This window comes from Oncorhynchus gorbuscha, unplaced genomic scaffold (genome assembly GCF_021184085.1).
Source record: "Oncorhynchus gorbuscha isolate QuinsamMale2020 ecotype Even-year unplaced genomic scaffold, OgorEven_v1.0 Un_scaffold_7:::fragment_4:::debris, whole genome shotgun sequence".
NCBI lineage: Eukaryota > Metazoa > Chordata > Actinopteri > Salmoniformes > Salmonidae > Oncorhynchus > Oncorhynchus gorbuscha.
Window position 1 is genome coordinate 132,598 of NW_025745509.1, and position 20,996 is coordinate 153,593.

The 20,996-nt window shown below is 42.1% G+C and overlaps 2 protein-coding genes across 3 annotated transcripts; both read right to left on the reverse strand.

Annotated features, from left to right (window-relative positions):
- Positions 1 to 1,075: 1,075 nt before the first annotated feature.
- LOC124019112 (zinc finger protein 34-like) lies at positions 1,076 to 15,638 on the reverse strand. Of its 2 annotated transcripts, XM_046334483.1 has the most exons (6): positions 10,633 to 11,330; positions 9,810 to 9,940; positions 9,446 to 9,610; positions 4,165 to 4,326; positions 2,560 to 2,671; positions 1,076 to 2,350 (listed from the first exon to the last, which is right to left on the reverse strand). In XM_046334483.1, the coding sequence occupies exons 1-6, from the start codon at positions 10,916 to 10,918 to the stop codon at positions 1,389 to 1,391; spliced, it is 1,818 nt and encodes a 605-aa protein (XP_046190439.1). In that variant the 5' UTR covers positions 10,919 to 11,330; the 3' UTR covers positions 1,076 to 1,388. The 2 variants fall into 2 exon arrangements, with proteins under 2 accessions (XP_046190439.1, XP_046190440.1); XM_046334484.1 differs by lacking the exons at positions 1,076 to 2,350; positions 2,560 to 2,671; positions 4,165 to 4,326 and adding exons at positions 13,633 to 13,701; positions 15,501 to 15,638 and having other exon boundaries at positions 7,409 to 9,610; positions 10,633 to 12,832.
- On the reverse strand, positions 14,162 to 20,385 carry LOC124019113 (transcription factor Ken-like). The gene is made up of 3 exons (XM_046334485.1): positions 19,896 to 20,385; positions 19,410 to 19,534; positions 14,162 to 15,659 (listed from the first exon to the last, which is right to left on the reverse strand). The coding sequence occupies exons 1-3, from the start codon at positions 20,176 to 20,178 to the stop codon at positions 14,469 to 14,471; spliced, it is 1,599 nt and encodes a 532-aa protein (XP_046190441.1). The 5' UTR covers positions 20,179 to 20,385; the 3' UTR covers positions 14,162 to 14,468.
- Positions 20,386 to 20,996: the final 611 nt, after the last annotated feature.

Sequence of the window (20,996 nt, forward strand, 5' to 3'; positions counted from 1 at the left end):
ATGTGATTTTCTGGATTTTTAAAATAATTTTGTCTGTCATAAGTGTACCTATGATGAAAATTATAGGCCTCATCTTTTTAAGTGGGAGAACTTGCACAATTGGTGGCTGACTAAATACTTTTTTGCCCCACTGTATATGAAGGAGTCACACTTACCAATGCTTTCCACACCAAACAGTTATCCGATTCACAAGCGTTCTTTGCCAGATTGGTGGGGTCACACACAGATACAAATGTGGTTTAACATGAACTTTACAGGTGAGGTGGTGCGACTAAATCAAATTCAGCTCATTCTCAATTAAAATGAAAGAGCACTCACCTCTTTTGTCACGTGTCCTCCGGTGATAAACCCACCCTGCTCGCAGCGCCAATGTTAGGAATTGAAAACTGGTCAAAGTTTGGTGAAATGCTAGATGGAAAATATAAGGTGAACAACTTCTATATTTTACAGGTCTAATAGACATAGACAGACACTTTCCTCTAAGAGGTTGTCAGAAAATCCACCCCCCCCCCCTCCAGTGGGGAGAAATTACCTAAATATTCTTGCCTTATCTGTTCACTGTTTAAATCATTAAATCAACTATACATTTGAAACATCTTAATCGCTTAAGGACACCCATTGATGATTTAATGGCTCAGGGGCCCAGATACCAGTTACTGAGACCTGCTTTACAGGGTGATATCTGGCCTTACAGAGGGTACCTAGGCCAAATTCCAATATGTAATAATCATAATAAAATAGCATTCTAACACACAGAAATATGATATTATAAAATGTTAACCACAGTCAAGCCCATCTCTAACAGGTGAGTTTTTCCTAGCCACCGTGCTTCTACATCTGCATTGCTTGCTGTTTGGATTTAGGCTGGGTTTCTGTATAGCACTATGTGACATCTGCTGATTAAAAAAAGGGCTTTTAAAAAAAATGTATTGATTCAAGTAGCTAAGAATATGGAGCCATTGGAGTTTATTATTTAAATGTGTTGATTCAATAATTAAGTATAATGTTTTGGTTCCACTGAGATAGGGAAAACTCAGTCCCTGCAATGATACACAAATAACCTAGTCAGTCAGCACAGAGTCAATTTTGTATTTCATTTAAACAAAATGGTCACAACATTCACATAAAATGAAGTACAATTAGGCCTCTATAATTGCCTCATAAATAAACACCAACAACAAAGAACAGGACAAAATTGTCACTTCATCAGTGAAGCATTTGTACAGACACCATCACACCAACCATCACCATATCATCTACTCTGCCTTATCACACTCTTTTCTCCTCAGTTCACCTCATCCAGTTCACTATACATCCAAAATCAACAGAATTAACTACAAACAAACTAACTAGTACTACATTACTACTACATTACATGTCACTACACTCTATACATGGGCGGTGTGCATTTTCTGCTGGTGTATTCTGAGGTAGCCCCTCTCTGAGAACCTCTTCCCGCAGTGAGTACAGGCAAACGGCTTCTCTCCAGTGTGGATCTTCAGGTGCCTCTTCAGATGGGGCTGGTGGGAGAACCTCTTCTCACACTGGGGGCAGCTGTAGGGTTTCTCCCCTGTGTGGACCCTCTGGTGCCTCTTCAGGTTGGACGAGTCTGAAAAACTGGCCCGGCACAGGTGGCAGCCGAACGGTTTCTCCCCCGTGTGCATCCTCTGGTGGATTGCCACCTGTTTGGGGAAACTGAAGACTTTCCCACAGAACGAACACGGGAAGTGCTTTTCTTTGGCGCTGCCACCTTTACTGATTCCATCTCTACTACTGTCATTTGTCAATGGGCTTGTGTAGCCACTCAGTGTTGAGGCACTGGCATTGTCTGAGGTCTGGTTTAACATTAGGGGAGTGTGAGGAGAACAAAAGCCAGGGAGTGTCTGTGTTGTCCCAGGGTCCATGTTCCAGTTGATAGATCCTATAGAAGGCAGGCTGAAGGCAGAATCTGTTAGGGGGTTAACCTGAGGCGCCATCAGTCTCTCTGAATCACAACTATAGGAGCAGGAAGGAGCATCACTAGCCGAGTCTGTGTCTGTTCTCTCCAGCTGCATACGAACACCTCCCCGTCCCCCCGGACCAAATCTATGTCTCATCCTGGCCTCAGCTAGTCTGTTGTCATGGACACTAAATTTGGTTGTTGTTTTGTGTTCAATTGTCTTTTTCTGGTTGTGGTTAACAGTGTTGTTACTCAGCCTAGAGTTGAGGATGCTGTCCCATCCACTGACCTCCACTATGTTGCCTCTGGTCCTGGCCTGCTCGGTGATGTCATCCCCCTGGCTCTTGGCTGCACCTGTCTGGGTATCCAAGATGGCCGCCCAGTCTCCTCTGTAATCCTCCAGCCAACCACCTGTAGAAAGAGGTTAGAAAATAGACTTTACAAACATGGCAGAGAACTCAATTATCTGGTCAAGTTCATACATTATAATGTGTTTTTGTATGTAAACATATGTAGTATTGATTTAATTTTATAAATGAAGAAATAATAATAGCCAGGTGCATCACTATTCCCATTGAAGATCTATTACTGTATGTAGGGTATATGTATTTCTCTCTTACCTTGCTCCCCCACCTTTAGTCCACTCAGCAGGTCAATGCTCTCTGGTCCGTATTCTATTGTCTCCTCTTTGACAAGCAGCAGATCAGGCTTCCCATCCTCCATGTCTACTTGCTGTAAGAGATAGAGAGCATGGTTTCCGTTAGGAAAGTGTGGCGCTGGACATTTGAGAAATGTACCGGACCCATAAGCATTAGATGCATAACCTGAATAGGGCGTCCACCCACCACAGAATGGCGCAAATGGAATCAAATATAAAATACATCAAACACATGGTTTCTAACATTCCACCGATTCCGCTCCATCCATTACCACGAGCCCGTTCTCCCCAATTAAGGAGCCACCCACCATGGTGCTCAGAATGAAATAAATCACATTTAGAATATGGGAAGTTCATATTAACAGAACATGTCGAGGATGCAACAATGCAACGACGTGTGGTACTGAATTCTGAACTTCACTTTTTAAAAATGTATTTGTATTGAACCTTTATTTACTAGGCAAGTCAGTTAAGAACAAATTCTTATTTACAATGACGGCCTACACCGGCCAAACACGGACGTCACTGGGCCAATTGTGCGCCGCCCTATGGGACTCCCAATCATGGCCGGTTGTGATACAGCCTGGAGTCGAACCAGGGCGTCTGTAGTGACGCCTCTAGCACTGAGATGCAGTGCCTTAGACCGCTGCGCCACTCGGGAGCCAAAGACTTTGAAGATGTTAGAATAACTGTCCACATATACTTTTCCTCAGACAACGAGATGAGTAACGAACAGCAAAATCGCTAGCCTATGTCAATCTACTAAAGTACAAAAGTTTAGACGACATATTCTATTGGTCACTTTGTTGAGAAATAAATAGCCTATTCCAAACAGACTCTGAGACAGTTGTGGGACAAAAGATCCAAAACACATACAACCAGTAGGCCTAGGCTACATAATAAAAACATTCAAAAGCAATGAGTCTGAAGCAACACGCACGCCAATTTAATTCCACTAAATTATGCAAATTAACCTATAGACTGACCAGTCAAATGTCATTCCATCGACTGGTGTTTCCATAAATTAATAGGCAAGAAAGCATTTTTTTCGCAATTACATTTTTTCTTCTTCTCCCAGAATATTGGCTATGCCAATTTTATTTATCTGCTTTGACATTTTTTTAGAGGACAAAAGCTGGCTATTACAGGCTAACAGAAAGCCTGATACAGAGTGAGAGGATGTTTGATCAAGAAATATGATATTAGCACCATGCTATGGAGCATGTTATGATTGAGCAATGAGGGATTGCTATGAGTACTATGCAAAACTGTTAGTTGATTTGATACTATGCAAACGTGATAGTACCTTTGATTACTAGACACTCTTTAATGGTTTGATAATGCAAAGGCATGGTCCTACACTTTAATCACAACCTGGGCCATATCCACAAAGCGTCACAGAGTAGAAGTGCTGATTGAGGATCAGGTCCCCACCCGTCTACATCGTCTTATTCAGTATGATCGAAAAGACAAAACTGATCCTAGATCAGCAGTCCTACTCTGACACATTTTGTGAATACAGGCCCTGATCTAATACCACTAACACATGAATTCATAGTGGGCTCACCTCAGTGAGACTGTGTGGGGTCCTGTGCTGCTCAGCTGGTTCCTCTGTGGGTTCAGGAGGAGGTGTTGTTTGGTTGTCCTCCATGACCATGTTCCCCTCAGGGTTCCCCAGACTCTCCTCACAAGCATCCTCCTTCACCAGCAGCACCTCTGGACTCTCCTCCTGGATGAGAAAGGTGATACTGATTATACAGACATACACTCCCTCAGGTACGTGCACAGACAAAGATAAACACACTTTTAACATTGCTTGGCCATACTTGCAAACATAAGCAACTATTTACATTTAAATAGTTTCTCCAGCTCAATATGAGTATCAGCCAATTACAAAAAAAAATGTTGAAAACCTAGCGGTCAAACTGTGAAATGCTTCCAATAATTTTTCCACCATAGGTGATTTTAGAAACACTTAAAATGAGGGCTGTGTTTCGTGTAGACTTATCCTGGCGTGACGTTTTGATAACCATGTAAACGTCTCTCGGACAAGGTGAGTTATCAATCAATATATTCTGCACTATTTACTCTCAGATTTGAAAATGCTAATTAGCATCAAAGTAGACATCATGCAGGACCACAAATCCCTGCAAACTCCTGCACGTTATCTCTAGCGGACACCTTTGCCAACAGGTATTGTGTCAATTTACTTAACCAAGACAGTTCATAATTGTCCATTTAAAGAAATGTAGCCAATGTATTCATTCCTAAACGTAGCTAACATTAATGCTGAGAATCTTACCCTTTCCTCGATTTGGTAGTCCCGTCCAGATCATCTTGGCATTTGTAGTTCTTTATGATAGCCACGTTAGCAAGCTAATTACCATTTCATTTTTGTGGGGGGGTAACTACAGGTGAATTTAATTTATGAAAGTCATCATGTCCTAGAGAGATTTACACAGTTATCAAAGCGTCACACCAGGGTAGGCTTATACAAAATACATCCCCTTTTAGTGTTTCTAAAATCCCCTTTGGGTGGAAAACGATTGGAGCCATTTCCTTGTTTGACTGCTAGCTTTTGTGGGTATTATGACTCGTACAGGTGGCACAGTCAGGAGGATTCAGAAGACTCAAGAGGTATGCTTAGATATTAGAGCAAGAATGATACCAGTACCGCAATATTTTTTTTCATGTAATTTTTTAAAACACAAAGCAGACAACTCTTTGGTCCTTTAAAAACCTGCTGTATGTAACATATTGTGTGTTATGGAAAATAAATAAATGTGAGTCTGGATGAAAACACAATGATATTTGTTTTCAACATTAGGGCTGTTTTCCTAAAAAAGTTAAATCCGCTTTGTGTTTTGTTTCCTTGCCACGACACTAATGAATATCGCGATACTGGTATAGTCCCGGTCCTATTAGATATACAGAAAAATAGCCATATGGATGTTAAACCCATCATGGTGGACATAAATATGTTGTGGGTAAAAAATGAGTCTGCAATGATAAGTAAACATCTGACAAACCTGACTAAACTATTTTGACGTGTACAGTAGGTGTTTGTTAGTGTGTGGGTATGTGTAGATATATTTATTAAGTGTAAATTGGTTATAAAGCCCTATCAGTGTATGCAAAATAGGGTCAGATCAGATGTGATGTATACTAAAGAGAGTCTCAAAGAAAGTCTTGGAATGAAAAGTCCCATTTTGTATTTATGAAACACAAACAAGTTTTAAATGCACTATATGAAAACCACACATACAAGTCTAAAATATAAATCTGCATGAACTTGATGAACTGCATTCATTGTCTCATTAAAGGTGTCATGGGAAAACAATTAAGTAGTTGAATGGAAGTAATGAAACAGGCATTTGTGAACATCATATAGGCTACACAGTACCAACACAACATGTAACAAACTTTAGGCTTATACTGTACACTGAGTATACAAAACATTAAGAACACCTGCTCTTTCCATAACAGACTGATCAGGTGAACGTTTTGATCCCTTATTGATGCCACTTGATGAAACCACTTCAAATCTGTGTCAATAAAGGAGGATTTTTAAGTCTTGAGACAATTGAGACAGGGATTGTGTATGTGTGCCATTCAGAGGGTTAATGGGCAAGAGAAAATATTTTAGTGCCTTTGAACAGGGGATGGTAGTAGGTGCACTGGTTTATGCCAAGAACTGCAACGCTGCTGGGTTTTTCACGCTCAACAGTTTCCTGTGTGCATCAAGAATGGTCCACTATTCAAAAGGACTTTCACCGACTTGTAGAGTCCACGCGCCGACAAATTGAGGCTGTTCTGAGGGCAAAAGGAGTGTGTGTGTGTGGGGGGGGGTGAAGAGTGCCACTCAGTGATGTATTTTTGGATTTGCCCCAAACACAACAGTTTGTATTCAGGACAAAAAGTTCATTTCTTTGCAACATTTTTTGCAGTTTTACTTAAGTGCCTTATTGCAAACAGGATGCATGTTTTGAAATATTTGTATTCTGTACAAGCTTCCTTCTTTCACTGTCATTTAGGTTAGTATTGTGGAGTAATTACAATGGTGCTGATCCATCCTTGGTTTTCTCCTATCACAGCCATTAAACTCTGTAACTGTTTTAAAGTTACCATTGGAGTCATGGTGAAATTCCTGAGCGGGGTTTCCTTCGTCTCCGGCAACTGAGTTAGGAAGGATGCGGTGACTGGGTATATTGAAACACCATCCAAAGTGTAATTAATAACTTCACCATGCTCAAAGGGATATTCAATGCCTGTTTTTTTGTATGTATGTATGTATGTATGTATGTATGTATGTATGTATGTATGTATGTATGTATGTATGTATGTATGTATAAACACACACACAGTATATTTGGAAAGTATTCAGACCACTTGACTTTTTCCTCATTTTATTACGTTACAGCCTTATTCTAAAATGGATTCAATTGTTTTCTCCCCTCAATCTACACACAATACCACATAATGACAAAGCAGGTAAAGACATTTTTCAAGTGTATTAAAAAGCTGAATAATCACAATTACATAAGTATTCAAACTCGGTACTTTGTACCGGTACTCGGTACTTTGTTGAAGCACCTTTTACAGCCTTGTCTTCTTGGGTATGACGCTACAAGCTTGACACACCTGTATTTTGGGAGTTTCTCCCATTCTTCTCTGCAGATCCTCTCAAGCTCTATCAAGTTGGATGGGGAGCGTCGCTGCGCAGCTATTTTCTGGTCTCCCCAGAGATGTTCGATCGGGTTCAAGTCCAGACTCTGGCTGAGCCACTCAAGACATTCAGAGACTTGTCCCGAAGCCACTCCTGCGTTGACTTGCCTGTGTACTTAGGGTCATTGTTCTGTTGGAAGGTGAAACTTTGTCCCAGTCTGAGGTCTTGAGCAGGATTTCATCAAGAATCTCTCTGTACTTTCCCCTCAATTCTGATTAGTCTCAATGTCCCTGCCGCTGAAAACCATCCCCACAGCATGATGCTGCCACCACCATGCTTCACCATAACGATGATGCCAGGTTTCCTCCAGAAGTGACGCTTGGCATTCAGGCTAAAGCGTTCAATCTTGGTTTCATCAGACCAGAGAATCTTGCGATGGTTGGAGAGTCCTGTAGGTGCCTTTTGGCAAACTCCAAGCGGGCTGTCATGTGCCTTTTACTGAAGTGGCTTCTGAAGTGGATTCTGTCTGGCAACTCTACCATAAACATACAGTAATCCCACTCCTGAATGCAGGACCTCAAACATTTACACTGTACATTTGTGTATATAATTATTCCAACAACAACACTTGAATCTGTTCTTTACAACGATGAGGTAGTGGTTGAATCTGGGGTACAGCGATGAGGTACTGGTTAAAAGATCATGTTAACCACTATAATTGCACACCGAGTGACTCTGTGTAACTTATGTGATTTGTTAAGCAGATTTTCACTCCTGAACTTATTTAGGCTTGTCATAAAAGAACTTTGAGCTTTTCATTTTTTTATTCATTATTGAAAAAAACAACAATTCCACTTTGACATTATGATGTATTGTGTGTAGTAGGCCAGTGACACAAAATCTAAATTTAATCCATTTTAAAATTCAACAAAATGTGGACAAAGTCAAAGGGTGTGAATACTTTCTGAAGGCGCTGTATCCCACAATGTCTGGGCCTTGCACTACAACGCTCTTAGTTGTTGTAGAAATTGACCCACTCCGGCGGTTTACTTTGTGCATTTATGTCATCTCGTTGAGTCTACTTTTAATGCAGGGTTTAATCTAAATCTCAGAAGCTATCGAGTGGAATGGTGACTTTATGTTATAGAGTGGAATGTTTTTTCTGCTGGTGTATCCTGAGGTATCTCCTCTCTGAGAACCTCTTCCCGCAGTGCATACAGGCAAATGGCCTTTCTCCTGTGTGGACCCTCTGATGCCTCTTCAGGTCACCAGCCTGAGCGAAGCACATGTGACACTGGGTACAGCTGAAGGGTTTCACCCCTGTGTGGACCCTCTGGTGCCTCTTCAGGGTGCCAGCCTGGGTGAAGCGCATGTGACACTGGGTACAGCTGAAGGGTTTCACCCCCGTGTGGACCCTCTGGTGGATCTCCACCTTCTGGAGGCAGCTGAAGCCTTTGTTACAGAACATGCAGAGGAACCGTTTCTCTTTACTATTGCCTGATGTGGCTCCCCCTCCCTCAGCCTGGGCTCTAGCCCTGTCGTTTGAGTTCAATACCTGATTGAAAAGGACGCGGCCGTGTGAATCGGAAGGCCCCATCGACGTGGACACTGACTCGCGATCCATGAGCGTGTGTAAAGGTGAGTGGGTTGGGACATTTAGATTTGTCTCTAAGCTTTCCCTGTAGTCTAAGAAGTCACTGGCGTTGTCCTGCGAGTGTCCTTCTCCTAAGTGAGTCTCATCTGCATTCAGTGTCAGAGGAGCATCACCCTCCACTTTCACAGTCACCTCATCTACGACCAGACCCTCCCCTTTCTTATCTAGGCACCCTTCAGAGTATACACTACTACTGTACTGGTTCCAGTCCCCTCTGGACAGATCAGTCTGTGTCTCTAAACCCACGGGCATGTTGCCAGGGTCCATCTCTGTAGTGTAAGAACAAGATGGATCATCACCGCCAGAGTGTAACGCGTTACCATCACCACGGGAATGAACCATCCTCTGGCTCTGGTGAAATACCGGTAAATACTCTGAGCCAGGAGCATGTGGACAGCCCAGTTTCCCCAGCCACAGTCTCTCTGGGTCTGATCTGTGATCAGATCCTGTGTTTAAGAGGCTGTGTGTTACAATTAAAGTCTCAGTGTCTGTCTCTGACTTGAGAACGGCGTTTGGCGTTCCACTGACCTCCGTGATGCTGCGTTGGGTCCTGGGCTGGGGCGCGGCGGCGAGGTCCTCCATGGCTTCAGGGGAAGCTCCAGCTGCTGCAGTCTGGATGTCTATGCTGTGCTGTGGGTCCTCCTCTCCTTCAGACCTCTCAAGCTTGACCCCAGGACCTGCAGCCTCTGTATCCTGACACAAGAAGAGAGGAGGTTGTTACTAGTATCCTGTTCAATTGGATAACAATGTCATAGGGAAGTCTCACAAGCTCCCCTATGGCAGATAAATTTGGATGTACATGTAAGCAAGTGAATAGCTGATGGGAGCCTTTCTGATATAAACTGATCACATTTGATATACTGTAATTTTAATGTAACACTATTACACTAACCTCTATCACAATAACGTGCTGGGTTGAGGTTCGAATCCCCTCATCAACAGTGATTGTTTGGTCAACTCTCCATGTATTTTGTCCAGCTGGCTTCACAAAGCTCCTGTGGCCTCCAGTGAGATCTCCTTCACCTGAGTGTGATTGGGGGAAAAGAGGTGGTTAAGTTAGGTACTGTCAATGCTCAAAGCTATTGTACACTATTGCCACCGTTTAGAATTGCCACTTAATATAATGTTTACACACCCTACATTACTCATCTCATATGTATATACTGTACTCGATACCATGTACTGCTTCTTGCCTATGCCGTTCTGTACCATCACTCATTCATATACCTTTATGTACATATTCTTTATCCCTTTAGACTTGTGTGTATAAGGTAGTAGTTCTGGAATTGTTAGGTTAGATTACTCGTTGGTTATTACTGCATTGTCAGAACTAGAAGCACAAGCATTTCGCTACACTCGCATTAACATCTGCTAACCATGTGTATGTGACAAATAAAATTTGATTTGAAGAATGTACGATAACATCTCATAACTTATTGATACCATTTATTGATCAATGTATTATGTTACATGTATCACATTGTTTTCATTGTGTAAATAAAAGGAAATGCAGTGAATAAAGAATCTGGTTAAATTACATTGTGTCTTTGCCCAAGATAGCCAAGTAATCAGATGAACTATTGCATACTAACTATCCAAAAACTGACCAAGACTCAATTCTGGTTAACCATATGTGGTTAACATATCTAAAATTACACATGCGCAGAGGAGAACCAATGACATGCCTCGCATCCTTGGCCTTCTGCTAAATGTACCTCTTGCCATTCCTCTGTATCGGTCGAGGACCTTGACACTTCTGGGACGACTGGCGAGGACGCGCTCTCGCATTGTCCTCTCTGCGCGCTCCCGTGACAATTTCAGTTCCAGTAGCTGTAGTTTCCTCCGCAATGCACTGTTTTCTTTTTGGCTGTGAGTTATTTCCAACCGAAACACTGCATAGTCGTCGTCTACGAGTTTACAGACCTCTGCCACGGCTGCATTCGCTAGAACCTCCATTATGGAGGCTATTTGAGTGTGAAAAACCATACAGTTAGCAGCCATTGTTAACTAACTTAGCAGCTAGGTAGCGTTACCTAGATAGCTAACCTCTATTAATCAAGTCCTGTTTCCAACGCGGATTAAATTCTACATGGGGTAAGTATGTGATGCTGTGCAGTTAAATGAGTCATAGTTTGAGTTCCATGGTGTTAATAAACGTCTAAATAACAACAACGCTAACGTGGAAATTGTTCTTAGTTACTGTTTACTTCCGTTTATACCGACGAGGAAGGATGTTGTCGCTCAAAGGGTGTGGCTAAATGAAAAGCGTATGCAAGCTGTTCTTTGAAATACGGTACTGCTTATCTCCTATTTAAGAACAGTCTTTCGAGATTCGAGCACTAGTTTAAAGAAGTGTGTTAGCAATAATAGAGTAGAATACAATCACTTTTCTCCATCACCTCAGTACGGTAAACATTCAACTGTCCTTTTATCTAGCCTAGGTTTACTGTCTCTCTAAAAACAGGCATTTACAAGCCTGTTTCAAATGACAAGTTTAATGAGGGGTATGTGTTTAATTAAAACTCCTATAAAAAGGGTCGTTCCATTTGATTTCAATCACTTTTTGACCAAAACCCTTTTTGATTTGTATGAAATTTACCATACATATTTGCCCATGGTAGAAGTGGTCAGAAAGTTACTTTTTTAAACTTAAATGCCAAAACAGGCGCTCAAGGTTGAACCATTTTGCATAGCATGGAAAAAAACATGTTTTTAATAACAATTGTCATTAACCGTCGTTAATTATTTAAAAACTGTTTTTTCTGCACATGTTGTAGTTTAGACACAGTTTTGCATAATGAGGTGTTTGTTGTGCCTGTCATCGGTTGAGACACAGCATGCTCATGAATACAGGGTGGGTGTCATGTTTTGGCTGATAAATGTACTAAAATTTTAATAACTGACATTTCAACTTCCAAATGGTACCACAAAGATGATTGGAGGTCATCTTTGGGCACTTCCATCTCAATGTTTTAGCCCCAATTATTTTTTTGAAAAAGTAATGTTTTTTTCCCACATGGTTGGGGTTGAGAATTTTCAGGTATCAAAGTGAGGTCGAGGGCCAACAAAAAGTTTGGGAACTCTTGCTGTATCATGTGAGAATGTGATCATACCCAGATGTTCAACTGAGGGACTTAGTAACCCCCCCCCCACCACCACCACAAGACACTTCATAACTGTATTTCAGATAGTTCCCAGATATCCCCTGTGTATAATTCTAGCCACACTGCTGTGATTTCTCTCACTGGACACTCCTTTGTCTGATAAGGTTACTTAGGAAGGAGAACCTCCGTCATTGAGCTTCCTCCTGGACCTCTAGCCATTGTTTGGGTGTTGTTGGGATTGCACACAATCTGTTGTAGGCTAGGTGCCTCAAATGGTGAATGCCCATCCTGACCCTGTCTGTATTGGTGGGGTAACCGAGGAAGGCAACATCCAGGCCCAGTTCTTCTATGAACCCATTCACCAGGCATTAGATGTGACGCCAAAGGAGAAGACAGACTTGCTGCTAGACTATATCCAGGGGGGGTCTCCCACCACTCTCTGTGAAGGCTGAAGCCCAGGGTGACCTGATCTTTCAATCATGCATACTGTCGTGTTTATCATAGAGACCCTCCTGTTCCTATCAGCCCCAGGCTCTGCTCCATCCCTGCACTGAGACTGTGAAGAGAAGGGTCTAGGCCGCAGACTGGATCCCTGATTGGAGCCTCTGTCTCTCTGTTGACCACCAGGACTGAGGTTGTTCAGTCCAGCTGTCGTGTTGTGGTGAAGTCTCGGTCCTTCGCGGTTGGGTCCTGGTCCCGACTCTGGAAGGAAGAGCGGCGGCTCCTGATCAGGGTCCAGGGTTTGTGACCAGCAGAGGTCCACTCTCTCCCACCAGTAACACTGGATCAGCAGGTCTTCAGGGACAGCAGACTGTAAACAAAGTTTATACAGAAAAGCATAAAGGGTTATAAGACATTCTTTACTGTACATACAGAAGCATGACATGATGTTATAAAATGTTAACCAGTCAAGCCTATGTCTAAAACTGTGATTCAAGTACCTAACAATATGGAGCCATTGGAGTTAATTATATAAAAAAATGTCCATATGTGTTTATTCAAGAATGAAGTATAATGTTTTGATTAGACTGAGATAAGGGAAACTCAGTCCCTGTAACAATACAAAAATATCCAAGTCAGTCAGCACAGTGTCAACTTTGTATTTAATTTGAACAAAATGGCCATACACTAACAACTTTGCAGTACAGTACTTTTATTGCACAAAATAATGTCAAGGTGAATAACGTCTCACTATGTTTGCACTAGAAATGTTACCCTCGACCAGTATCTAAAGGGACAAAGTTGCCACTCTTCATCAGTGAAGCATTTTTAGACACCATCACCATATCATCTACTCTGCCTCATCATACTCATTCTTTCCTCTGTTCTCCTCACCCAGTTCCCTATACATCCAAAACCAACAGAATTAACTACAAACTAACTAGTACTACATCATTATAGTGAATACATGGACTGTGTGCATTTTCTGCTGGTGTATCATGAGGTTACTCCTCTCTGAGAAACTCTTCCTGCAATGCATACAGACGAACAGCCTTTATCCCGTGTGGACCATCAGGTGCATCTTCAGCTGGTGCTGGTGGGAGAACCTCTTCTCACACAAGGGGCAGCCAAACTGTTTCTCCCCCGTGTGGATCCTCTGGTGGATCTCACCTGTTTACAAAAACTGAAGGCTTTCCCACAGAATGAACACGGGAAGCGCCATCAGTCTCCCTTCTCCTCCTGGAAGAGACAAGTAATATAGATTACACAGACATACACTCCCTCAGGTACGTACACACAGAAAATAAAAACACTTTCAACATGGTGTTTACCCATCTCCACTGCGTTTGAGTCCAAGTGTAGTTACAGAATGACTTAATTGTTGTTAAATCCATCATGGTGGACATAAATATGATGTTGTGGGTAAATAGAAGTCAGCTATGATGTCATCAGACAAATCGGAATAAACTATTTGATGTGTACAGTAGGTGTTTGTTAGTGTGTGGGTATAAGTACCCAGGTAGGTATATTTAAGTCCTATGTTGGTTATAAAGTGCTGTCAGGTGTATGCAGAATAGGGTGAGATCAGGTTTGCTGTATACTAAAGAGTCTTAATGAAAGTCTTACAAAGAAAAGTCCCATTTTGTGTTTATGAAACAAATAAGTTAAATACACATTATGATAACCACAAATACACATGTCAACAAAAAAAGCATGAACTGCATTTATTAACTCATTAAAAATGGAAAAAAAATAAAGTAGTTAAATGAAAGTAATGAAATAGGCATTTGTGAACATCATATAGCCTAAACAGTACAAATACAATATGTAACAGACTTTTTAGCCTTATATATCACACAATGTCTGGATGCAATATTCTACCCAGGAATATTCAACACTGAAATCTGTTACTCTTATTATTCCAAATGGATCTGTGGTTCTATTCTGCTGACAACCGTTAAATGTATATTTGTCTCTAATGCAGAGTTTGATCTAAATATCAGAAGCTATAGAATGGAATGGTTTTTCTGCTGGTGTATCTTGAGGTAGCTCCTCTCTGAGAACCTTTTCCCACAGAGCGTACAGGCGAACGGCCTTTCTCCAGTGTGGACCTTGAGGTGCGTCTTCAGATGGTGCTGGTGGGAGAACTTCTTCTCACACTGGGGGCAGCTGTAGGGTTTCTCACCTGTGTGGACCCTCTGGTGCCTCTTTAGGCTGCCAGACTGGGCAAAGCGCATGTGACACTGGGTACAGCTGTAGGGTTTCTCCCCTGTGTGGATCCTCTGGTGCACCTCCACCGTCTGGGGGCAGCTGAAGCCTTTGTTACAGAACATGCAGAGGAACCGTTTCTCTTTAACATTGCCTGATGTGGCTCCCCCTCCCTGAGCCTGGGCTCTAGCCCTGTCGTTTGAGTTCAATACCTGATCGAAAAGGATTTGGCCATACGAATCAGAATGCCCCATCGATGTGGACACTGGGTCACAATCCCTGAACGTGTGCAAAAGGGAGTTAGTTGCGACATTTTGAGTTGTCTCTAAGCTTTCTCTGTAATCTAAGAAATCTCTACCCTGTGAGTGTCTGTCTCCAAGGTGACTATCGGCATTCCATGTTTGAGGAACGTCGCCCTCCACTTTCACAGTCACTTCATCTGTGACCAGACCCTCCCCTTTCTTATCTAGGCACCCTTCAGAGTATACACTACTACTGTACTGGTTCCAGTCCCCTTTAGACAGATCAGTCTGTGTCTCTAAACCCAAGGGCATGTTGCCAGGTTCCATCTCTGTAGCATAAGAGCAAGACGGATCATCAACGTCAGGGTATGATGCATCACCATCTCCACGGGAATGAACCGTTCTCTGGCTCTGGTGAAATACTGGTAAATACTCTGAGCCAGGAGCAGGAGGACAGTCCAGTGGCCCCACCACCAGTCTCTCTGGGTCTGATCTATGATCAGATCCTGTGTGTAAGAGCCTGTGTGTTACAGTTAAAGTCTTGGTGTCGGTCTCTGACTTGAGGACGGCGTTCGGCGTTCCACTGACCTCCGTGATGCTGCATTGGGTCCTGGGCTGCGCTGTGGCAGTGGTAGGGTCCTCCGTGGCTACAAGGGGCGCTTCAAGCACTCCAGTCTGGATGTCTCTGCTGTGCCGTGGGTCCTCCTCTTCTTCAGTCCGCTCGTGCTTGACTTCAGGACCTCCAGCCTGACACAACAAGAGAGGAGGTTAGGGCCGGTGATTGTCAAGCAAGTAACTGCCAGTCTCACGGTAATTGGCTGTTAATCAACAAACACATTAAGCATCTCCTGGCTTCCACGCATCACCTATAAGCCACTGATGCAGACCTAATAAATCCATATAATATAGCCTACACCACAATAAATCTATAATTTATTTTAGACAGGCCTAAAGAAACATGATATGAAGAAAGTGTAGTCTATTTCAGAAGAATAGAATAGCATACTCTGAGCTGTCCTTATGTTAGGTCCTGATCTGGCTACACCAGTACATTTATCAAACAAGATTTACTTAGAATTCCTTGGCATTATTTTATAGTATGAAGAATACAATTGAACATAGCTGAATAAAATAGGATCATTTCAGAGGGAGTGCGCACATGCAGCTATTCTGTGTTGAGCGGTTAAGAAAGAAACAGGTCCTCCTATATGCTTAATTTTAGAGTTATTTATGCATCTTTAGTTGTGATAAACATTGTGCTATATGTTTAGATTTTTAAAACATGAGGCTGCATGACGCAACTAATGATGAATTGAAGAGTTGCATGAAAGGCATGAGCTCTGCTCTGTTTCTTGCGCAGGCTGCACACACTTCATCAGTCTCTCATTCACAATTTGACAAGCACTTGATAATGCCTCTAATTTCCCGTCGGCATCCCCCTTGTGTGGCCGTAACGTCCCCTAAAAGAATCCACGCCTTTGCAGCCACAGTGTCTGTTTATAATATAATAATCATAATTCCCTTCACCCGGCTGCCAAACGCCGTGCTCTGAAGAAACTCTGACTCACATGGATCTCTCAAATCAAAATTCTTATTAGCCAATGCCTGTCATCTGATTGGGTCCTTCTCACAGACATCTCAGCTCCACAATAAGTAACAAGTGGAGACAGATGCAACTGTGTGCGTCCTTCTTATCGAATTCAGAGGCATATATTGAAGATGTTAGAACTGTCAGCCAACAAGATGAGTAGACCTAACGGACAGCAAAATCACTAGCCTATGTCAATCTACTATCCCCCATTGTACAAAAGTTGACCTATTCTATTGGTCAACTTTTCCTTCTGTGTGAGAAATAAATATTCCAAACATACTCTGGGGACAGTTGTGGGATGCGATTGATCCCAAATTAATACAACCACTCGCACCAAAAAAACATTTTAAAAGCAATGAGGCTGATACCAACCGATCAGAACGTTTAGCTTAAAATGTTGATAAACTATTAGGCTATTTTGTCACATTTTAAGCACAACAACGTGCAAACGGCAGTAGGCTAATGAGCGCAGATGTTCCAAAATGCAATCAATTAGTGGGAAAGCACCATTCTCAAACATGAGTGAAAATGCAATTTATGCATTTTTTTACAAGCAAAATTATCTTCTCCAAACTAGAAACTCATGCACCACCTATGTATGCCAGTTAGGCCCTATACCGGTTGTAAAGAAGAATGTGAATGTGCTTAATTTTAAGAAGTTATTTAGCCACTTTAGTTGTGATTACAAACCTTATCAACATATAGGTATATGGGCTAGGCTACATGAGGTGTGTGACTGATTTGAAAAAGTTGCGCAAAAAAAAGGCATACTCTGTTTCTTGCCTTACTGCACAAGCTGGGCATCATTCACAAGTGATCATCCATAATATTACAAGTGATGGGCTAATATTGTCATCAATCACACTATTCTTAATTTAATCATGTCTTTCACATACTAAATGATATACAGTGCATTTGGAAAGTATTCAGACCCCTTCACTTTTTCAGGTCTCTCCAGAGATGTTCGATTGGGTTCAAGTCCGGGCTCTAGCTGGGCCACTCAAGGACATTCAAAAACCTGGCCCGAAGCCACTCCTACGTTGTCTTGGTTGTATGCTTCGGGTCGTTGTCCAGTTGAAAGGCGAACCTTCAGAGCCTGAGGCTCTGAGCACTCTGGAGCAGGTTTTTAATCAGGGATCTCTGTGTACTTTGCTCCATTCATCTTTCCCTCTATCCTGACTAGTCTCCTAGTCCCTGCTGCTGAAAAACATCCCGGTGGCATGATGCTGCCACCATGCTTCACCTTAGGGATGGTATTGCCCAGGTGATGAGCAGTGCTTGGTTTCCTCCAGACGTCACACTTGGCATTCAGGGCAAAGAGTTCAATCTTGGTTTCATCGGATGAGAGAATCTTGTTTCTCATGGTCTGAGAGCCCTTTAGGTGCCTTTTGGCAAACTCCAAGCGGGCTATCATGTGCCTTTTACTAAGGAGTGGCTTCCGTCTGGCCACTCTTCCATAAAGGCCTGATTGGTGGAGTGCTGCAAAGATGGTCGTCTCTCTGGAAGGTTCTCCCATCTCCACAGAGGAACTCTGGAGCTCTGTCAGAGTGACTAGAGTTCTTGGTCACCACCTTGACCAAGGCCCATCTACCCCGGTTGCTCAGTCTGGCCAGGCAGCCAGCTCTAGGAAGAGTCTTGGTGGTTCCAAACTTCTTCCATTTAAGAATGATAGAGGCCACTGTGTTCTTGGCGACCTTCAAACTTTTTTGGTACCTTTCCCCAGATCTGTGCCTCGACACAATCCTGTCTCTGAGCTCTTGTGGCATGGTTTTTGCTCTGACATGCTCTGTCAACTGTGGAACCTTATATAGACAGGCAAGTGCCTTTCCAAATCATGTCCAATCAATTGAATTTACCACAGGTGGACTCCAAGTTGTAGAAAAATCTAAAGGATGATCAATGGAAACAGGATGAACCTGAGCTCAATTTTTTGAGTCTCATAGCAAAGGGTCTAAATACTTGTGCAAATAAGTTCTGTTTTGTATTTTTTATCAAATGTGCAAAAATGTCTAAACATATCTTCGGGTTGTCACTATGGGATACTGTGTGTAGATTGATGTGTGAAAAAAAATATTGAATCCATTTTAGGATAAGGCTGTAACGTAACAATGTGGAAAAAGTGAAGGGGTCTGAATACTTTCCGAAAGCACTGTATGTGTGAAATTAGTTTTGACTTATACTGGACCATTTATCATGCACCTGTCTTGGGAACAGGGGCAGGGGGAAAAAATATGTCTTCTATGCACTTAAACAGAGAATGGAGGACTTTTTTCTGTGGTTAATTTTCATCTCAGCCAGGTAGGCTATACTCCTGTTGTAAAGCGAAGCAATGTGCTTAATATTAGGAAAGTTGAGAAACAAATATAGTAGGCCTAGCCTATAGAAAGCTGATGGGTTCCTCCTCTTATTAATAGAGCCCATCAAATCTCTATTTTCTCAAGCAATTGCATAGCCATTAGAAATTTTACGCAACGTGAGCTCTCATGAAGTGTTTGATTTGAATTTCGATTACATATGCATTGATGTTAGAGGGACAATAGTGCTGTGTACCAGACAGTTAGCAAGTTTGGTAAGCTACTAATTACCATCAGCAGCATCAGAGCTAGGAGAGGCCTAGTTTCTGTGACTAAACGGTGTTGTGGATTTTGGCTGTGGTCATGACTCAAGACTGCCGGTGTGGTGGTAATTTGGTCACCGTAACAACCCCCCAGATTATTACCGGTAGATCAATTGTATTGGATAACAATGTCGTTGTCTCCCCTATGTCGTAAAGAAGTCTTACAAGCTCCCCTATGGCAGATGTACATGTAAGCCACTGAATAGCTGAGGGGGAGCCTTTCTGAAATGAACGGGCCACATTTGATTTAAAGTAACTGTATATTTTTATGTAACACTATTACACTAACCTCTATCACGATAACATGCTGGGTTGAGGTTCCATTCCCCTCATCAACAGTGATTTGTTGGTCACCTCTCCATGTATTGTGTCCCGCTGGCTTCACAAAGCTCCTGTGGTCTCCAATGAGATGTCCTTCACATGAGAAAGTGATTTGGGAAAAAGAGGTGGTTAGGTTATCTACTGTCAATACTCAACACTATATTTTACACTAGAATTGGCAAGAGTGTTAGATAACACTCCACAACCTCTTGATATACAATTCATAGATTTGATTATTATAATTATGTTCCATGCATCACATGCTTTCAATGAGTAAATAATAGGAAAGCAGTACATTAAGTGTCTTTGTGCTAAGTAATCAGGGGTAGTACTGCCTACTATCCATCTGACCTAGACCCAATTCTGGTTAACCGTATATGTGGTTGACACATCTAATCACACAGAGGGGATCAGGGCGACAGGTATCACAGCTTCGGCCTTTTGCAAAATGTACCTCTTGCCATTCCTTTGTATTGGTCGAGAATCTTGACACTACTGGGACGACTGGCGAGGACGCGCTCTCTAATTGTCCTCTCTGCGCGCTCCCGTGTCATCTTCAGTTCCAGTAGTTGTAGTTTCCTCCGCAATGCCCTGTTTTCTTTCTGGCTTTGAGTTATTTCCAAACGAAACACTGCATAGTCGTCGTCTACGAGTTTACAGATGTCTGCCACGGCTGCATTCGCTAGTACCTCCATGATGGAGGCTATTTGAGTGTGAAAAACCATGCAGTTAGCCATTGTTAGCAGCTAGCTAGCGTTATCTTGATAACATCTAAGTCCTGTCTTCAACGCGAATTAAACGCTGCCTGGTGTAAGTATATGATGTAATGCAGTTAAATTAGTCATATTTTGAGTTCCATGGTGTTAATAAACGTCTAAATTACAACAATAACGCTAACGTGGAAATTGTTCTTGGTCAGTTCACTTCCGTTTACACTAAAGAGAAAGGATCTTATTGGTTGGCATCATAGCTCCAAGGGTGTGGCTAAATGAATAGGGTATGCGCGCAGTTTTTGAATGACGTTACTGCTTATTACATTATGCATCAAATCTCATGACTTGTTTTAGACTTGTTCAGAATGAACAGTGTTAGAAAGAAAATGAATTACTTTATTACATCTACATAACTGTTCACACTATGCTAACACTTTACCATTTCTGTAAATCTGATGCCCCCACTTAGAATACTTTGGAAAATGTTAAACATTACATTACACACATCTAGACTACTTTCTGTCAAGTTTATTTTTTACTCTTTATAAAATACCAGCATCTGATCACTTTATCAGTGAAGTATTTTTACAGATACCATTACACCAACCTTACACCACCAAATAATCTACTCATTCTTTCCTCTGTTCACCTCATCCAGCTCCCTACTACATCCAAAATCAACAGAATGAACTACAAACTTACTAATACTACATTACATATATTATACATGGGCCGTGTGCATCCTCTTCCCGTAGTTCTTACAGGCGAACGTCCTCTCTCCTGTGTGAACCTTCAGGTGCCTCTTCAGCTGGTGCTGTTGAGAGAATCTCTTTTCACACTGG

What these genes read in the sequence shown, in the direction of transcription:
- LOC124019112 (XM_046334483.1), bottom strand. Translation starts at nt 10,918, where the DNA reads ATGGCTGCTAACTGTATGGTTTTTCACACTCAAATAGCCTCCATAATG. An exon ending in ATACAGAGGAATGGCAAGAG is followed by an intron (nt 9,941 to 10,632) that starts GTACATTTAGCA and finishes AATCACACTCAG; the next exon opens with GTGAAGGAGATCTCACTGGA. An exon ending in ACTAAAGGTGGGGGAGCAAG is followed by an intron (nt 2,351 to 2,559) that starts GTAAGAGAGAAA and finishes CTCTTTCTACAG; the next exon opens with GTGGTTGGCTGGAGGATTAC.
- LOC124019113 (XM_046334485.1), bottom strand. Translation starts at nt 20,178, where the DNA reads ATGGCTAACTGCATGGTTTTTCACACTCAAATAGCCTCCATCATGGAG. An exon ending in ATACAAAGGAATGGCAAGAG is followed by an intron (nt 19,535 to 19,895) that starts GTACATTTTGCA and finishes TCTCATGTGAAG; the next exon opens with GACATCTCATTGGAGACCAC. An exon ending in AGCATGTTATCGTGATAGAG is followed by an intron (nt 15,660 to 19,409) that starts GTTAGTGTAATA and finishes TTGTTGTGTCAG; the next exon opens with GCTGGAGGTCCTGAAGTCAA.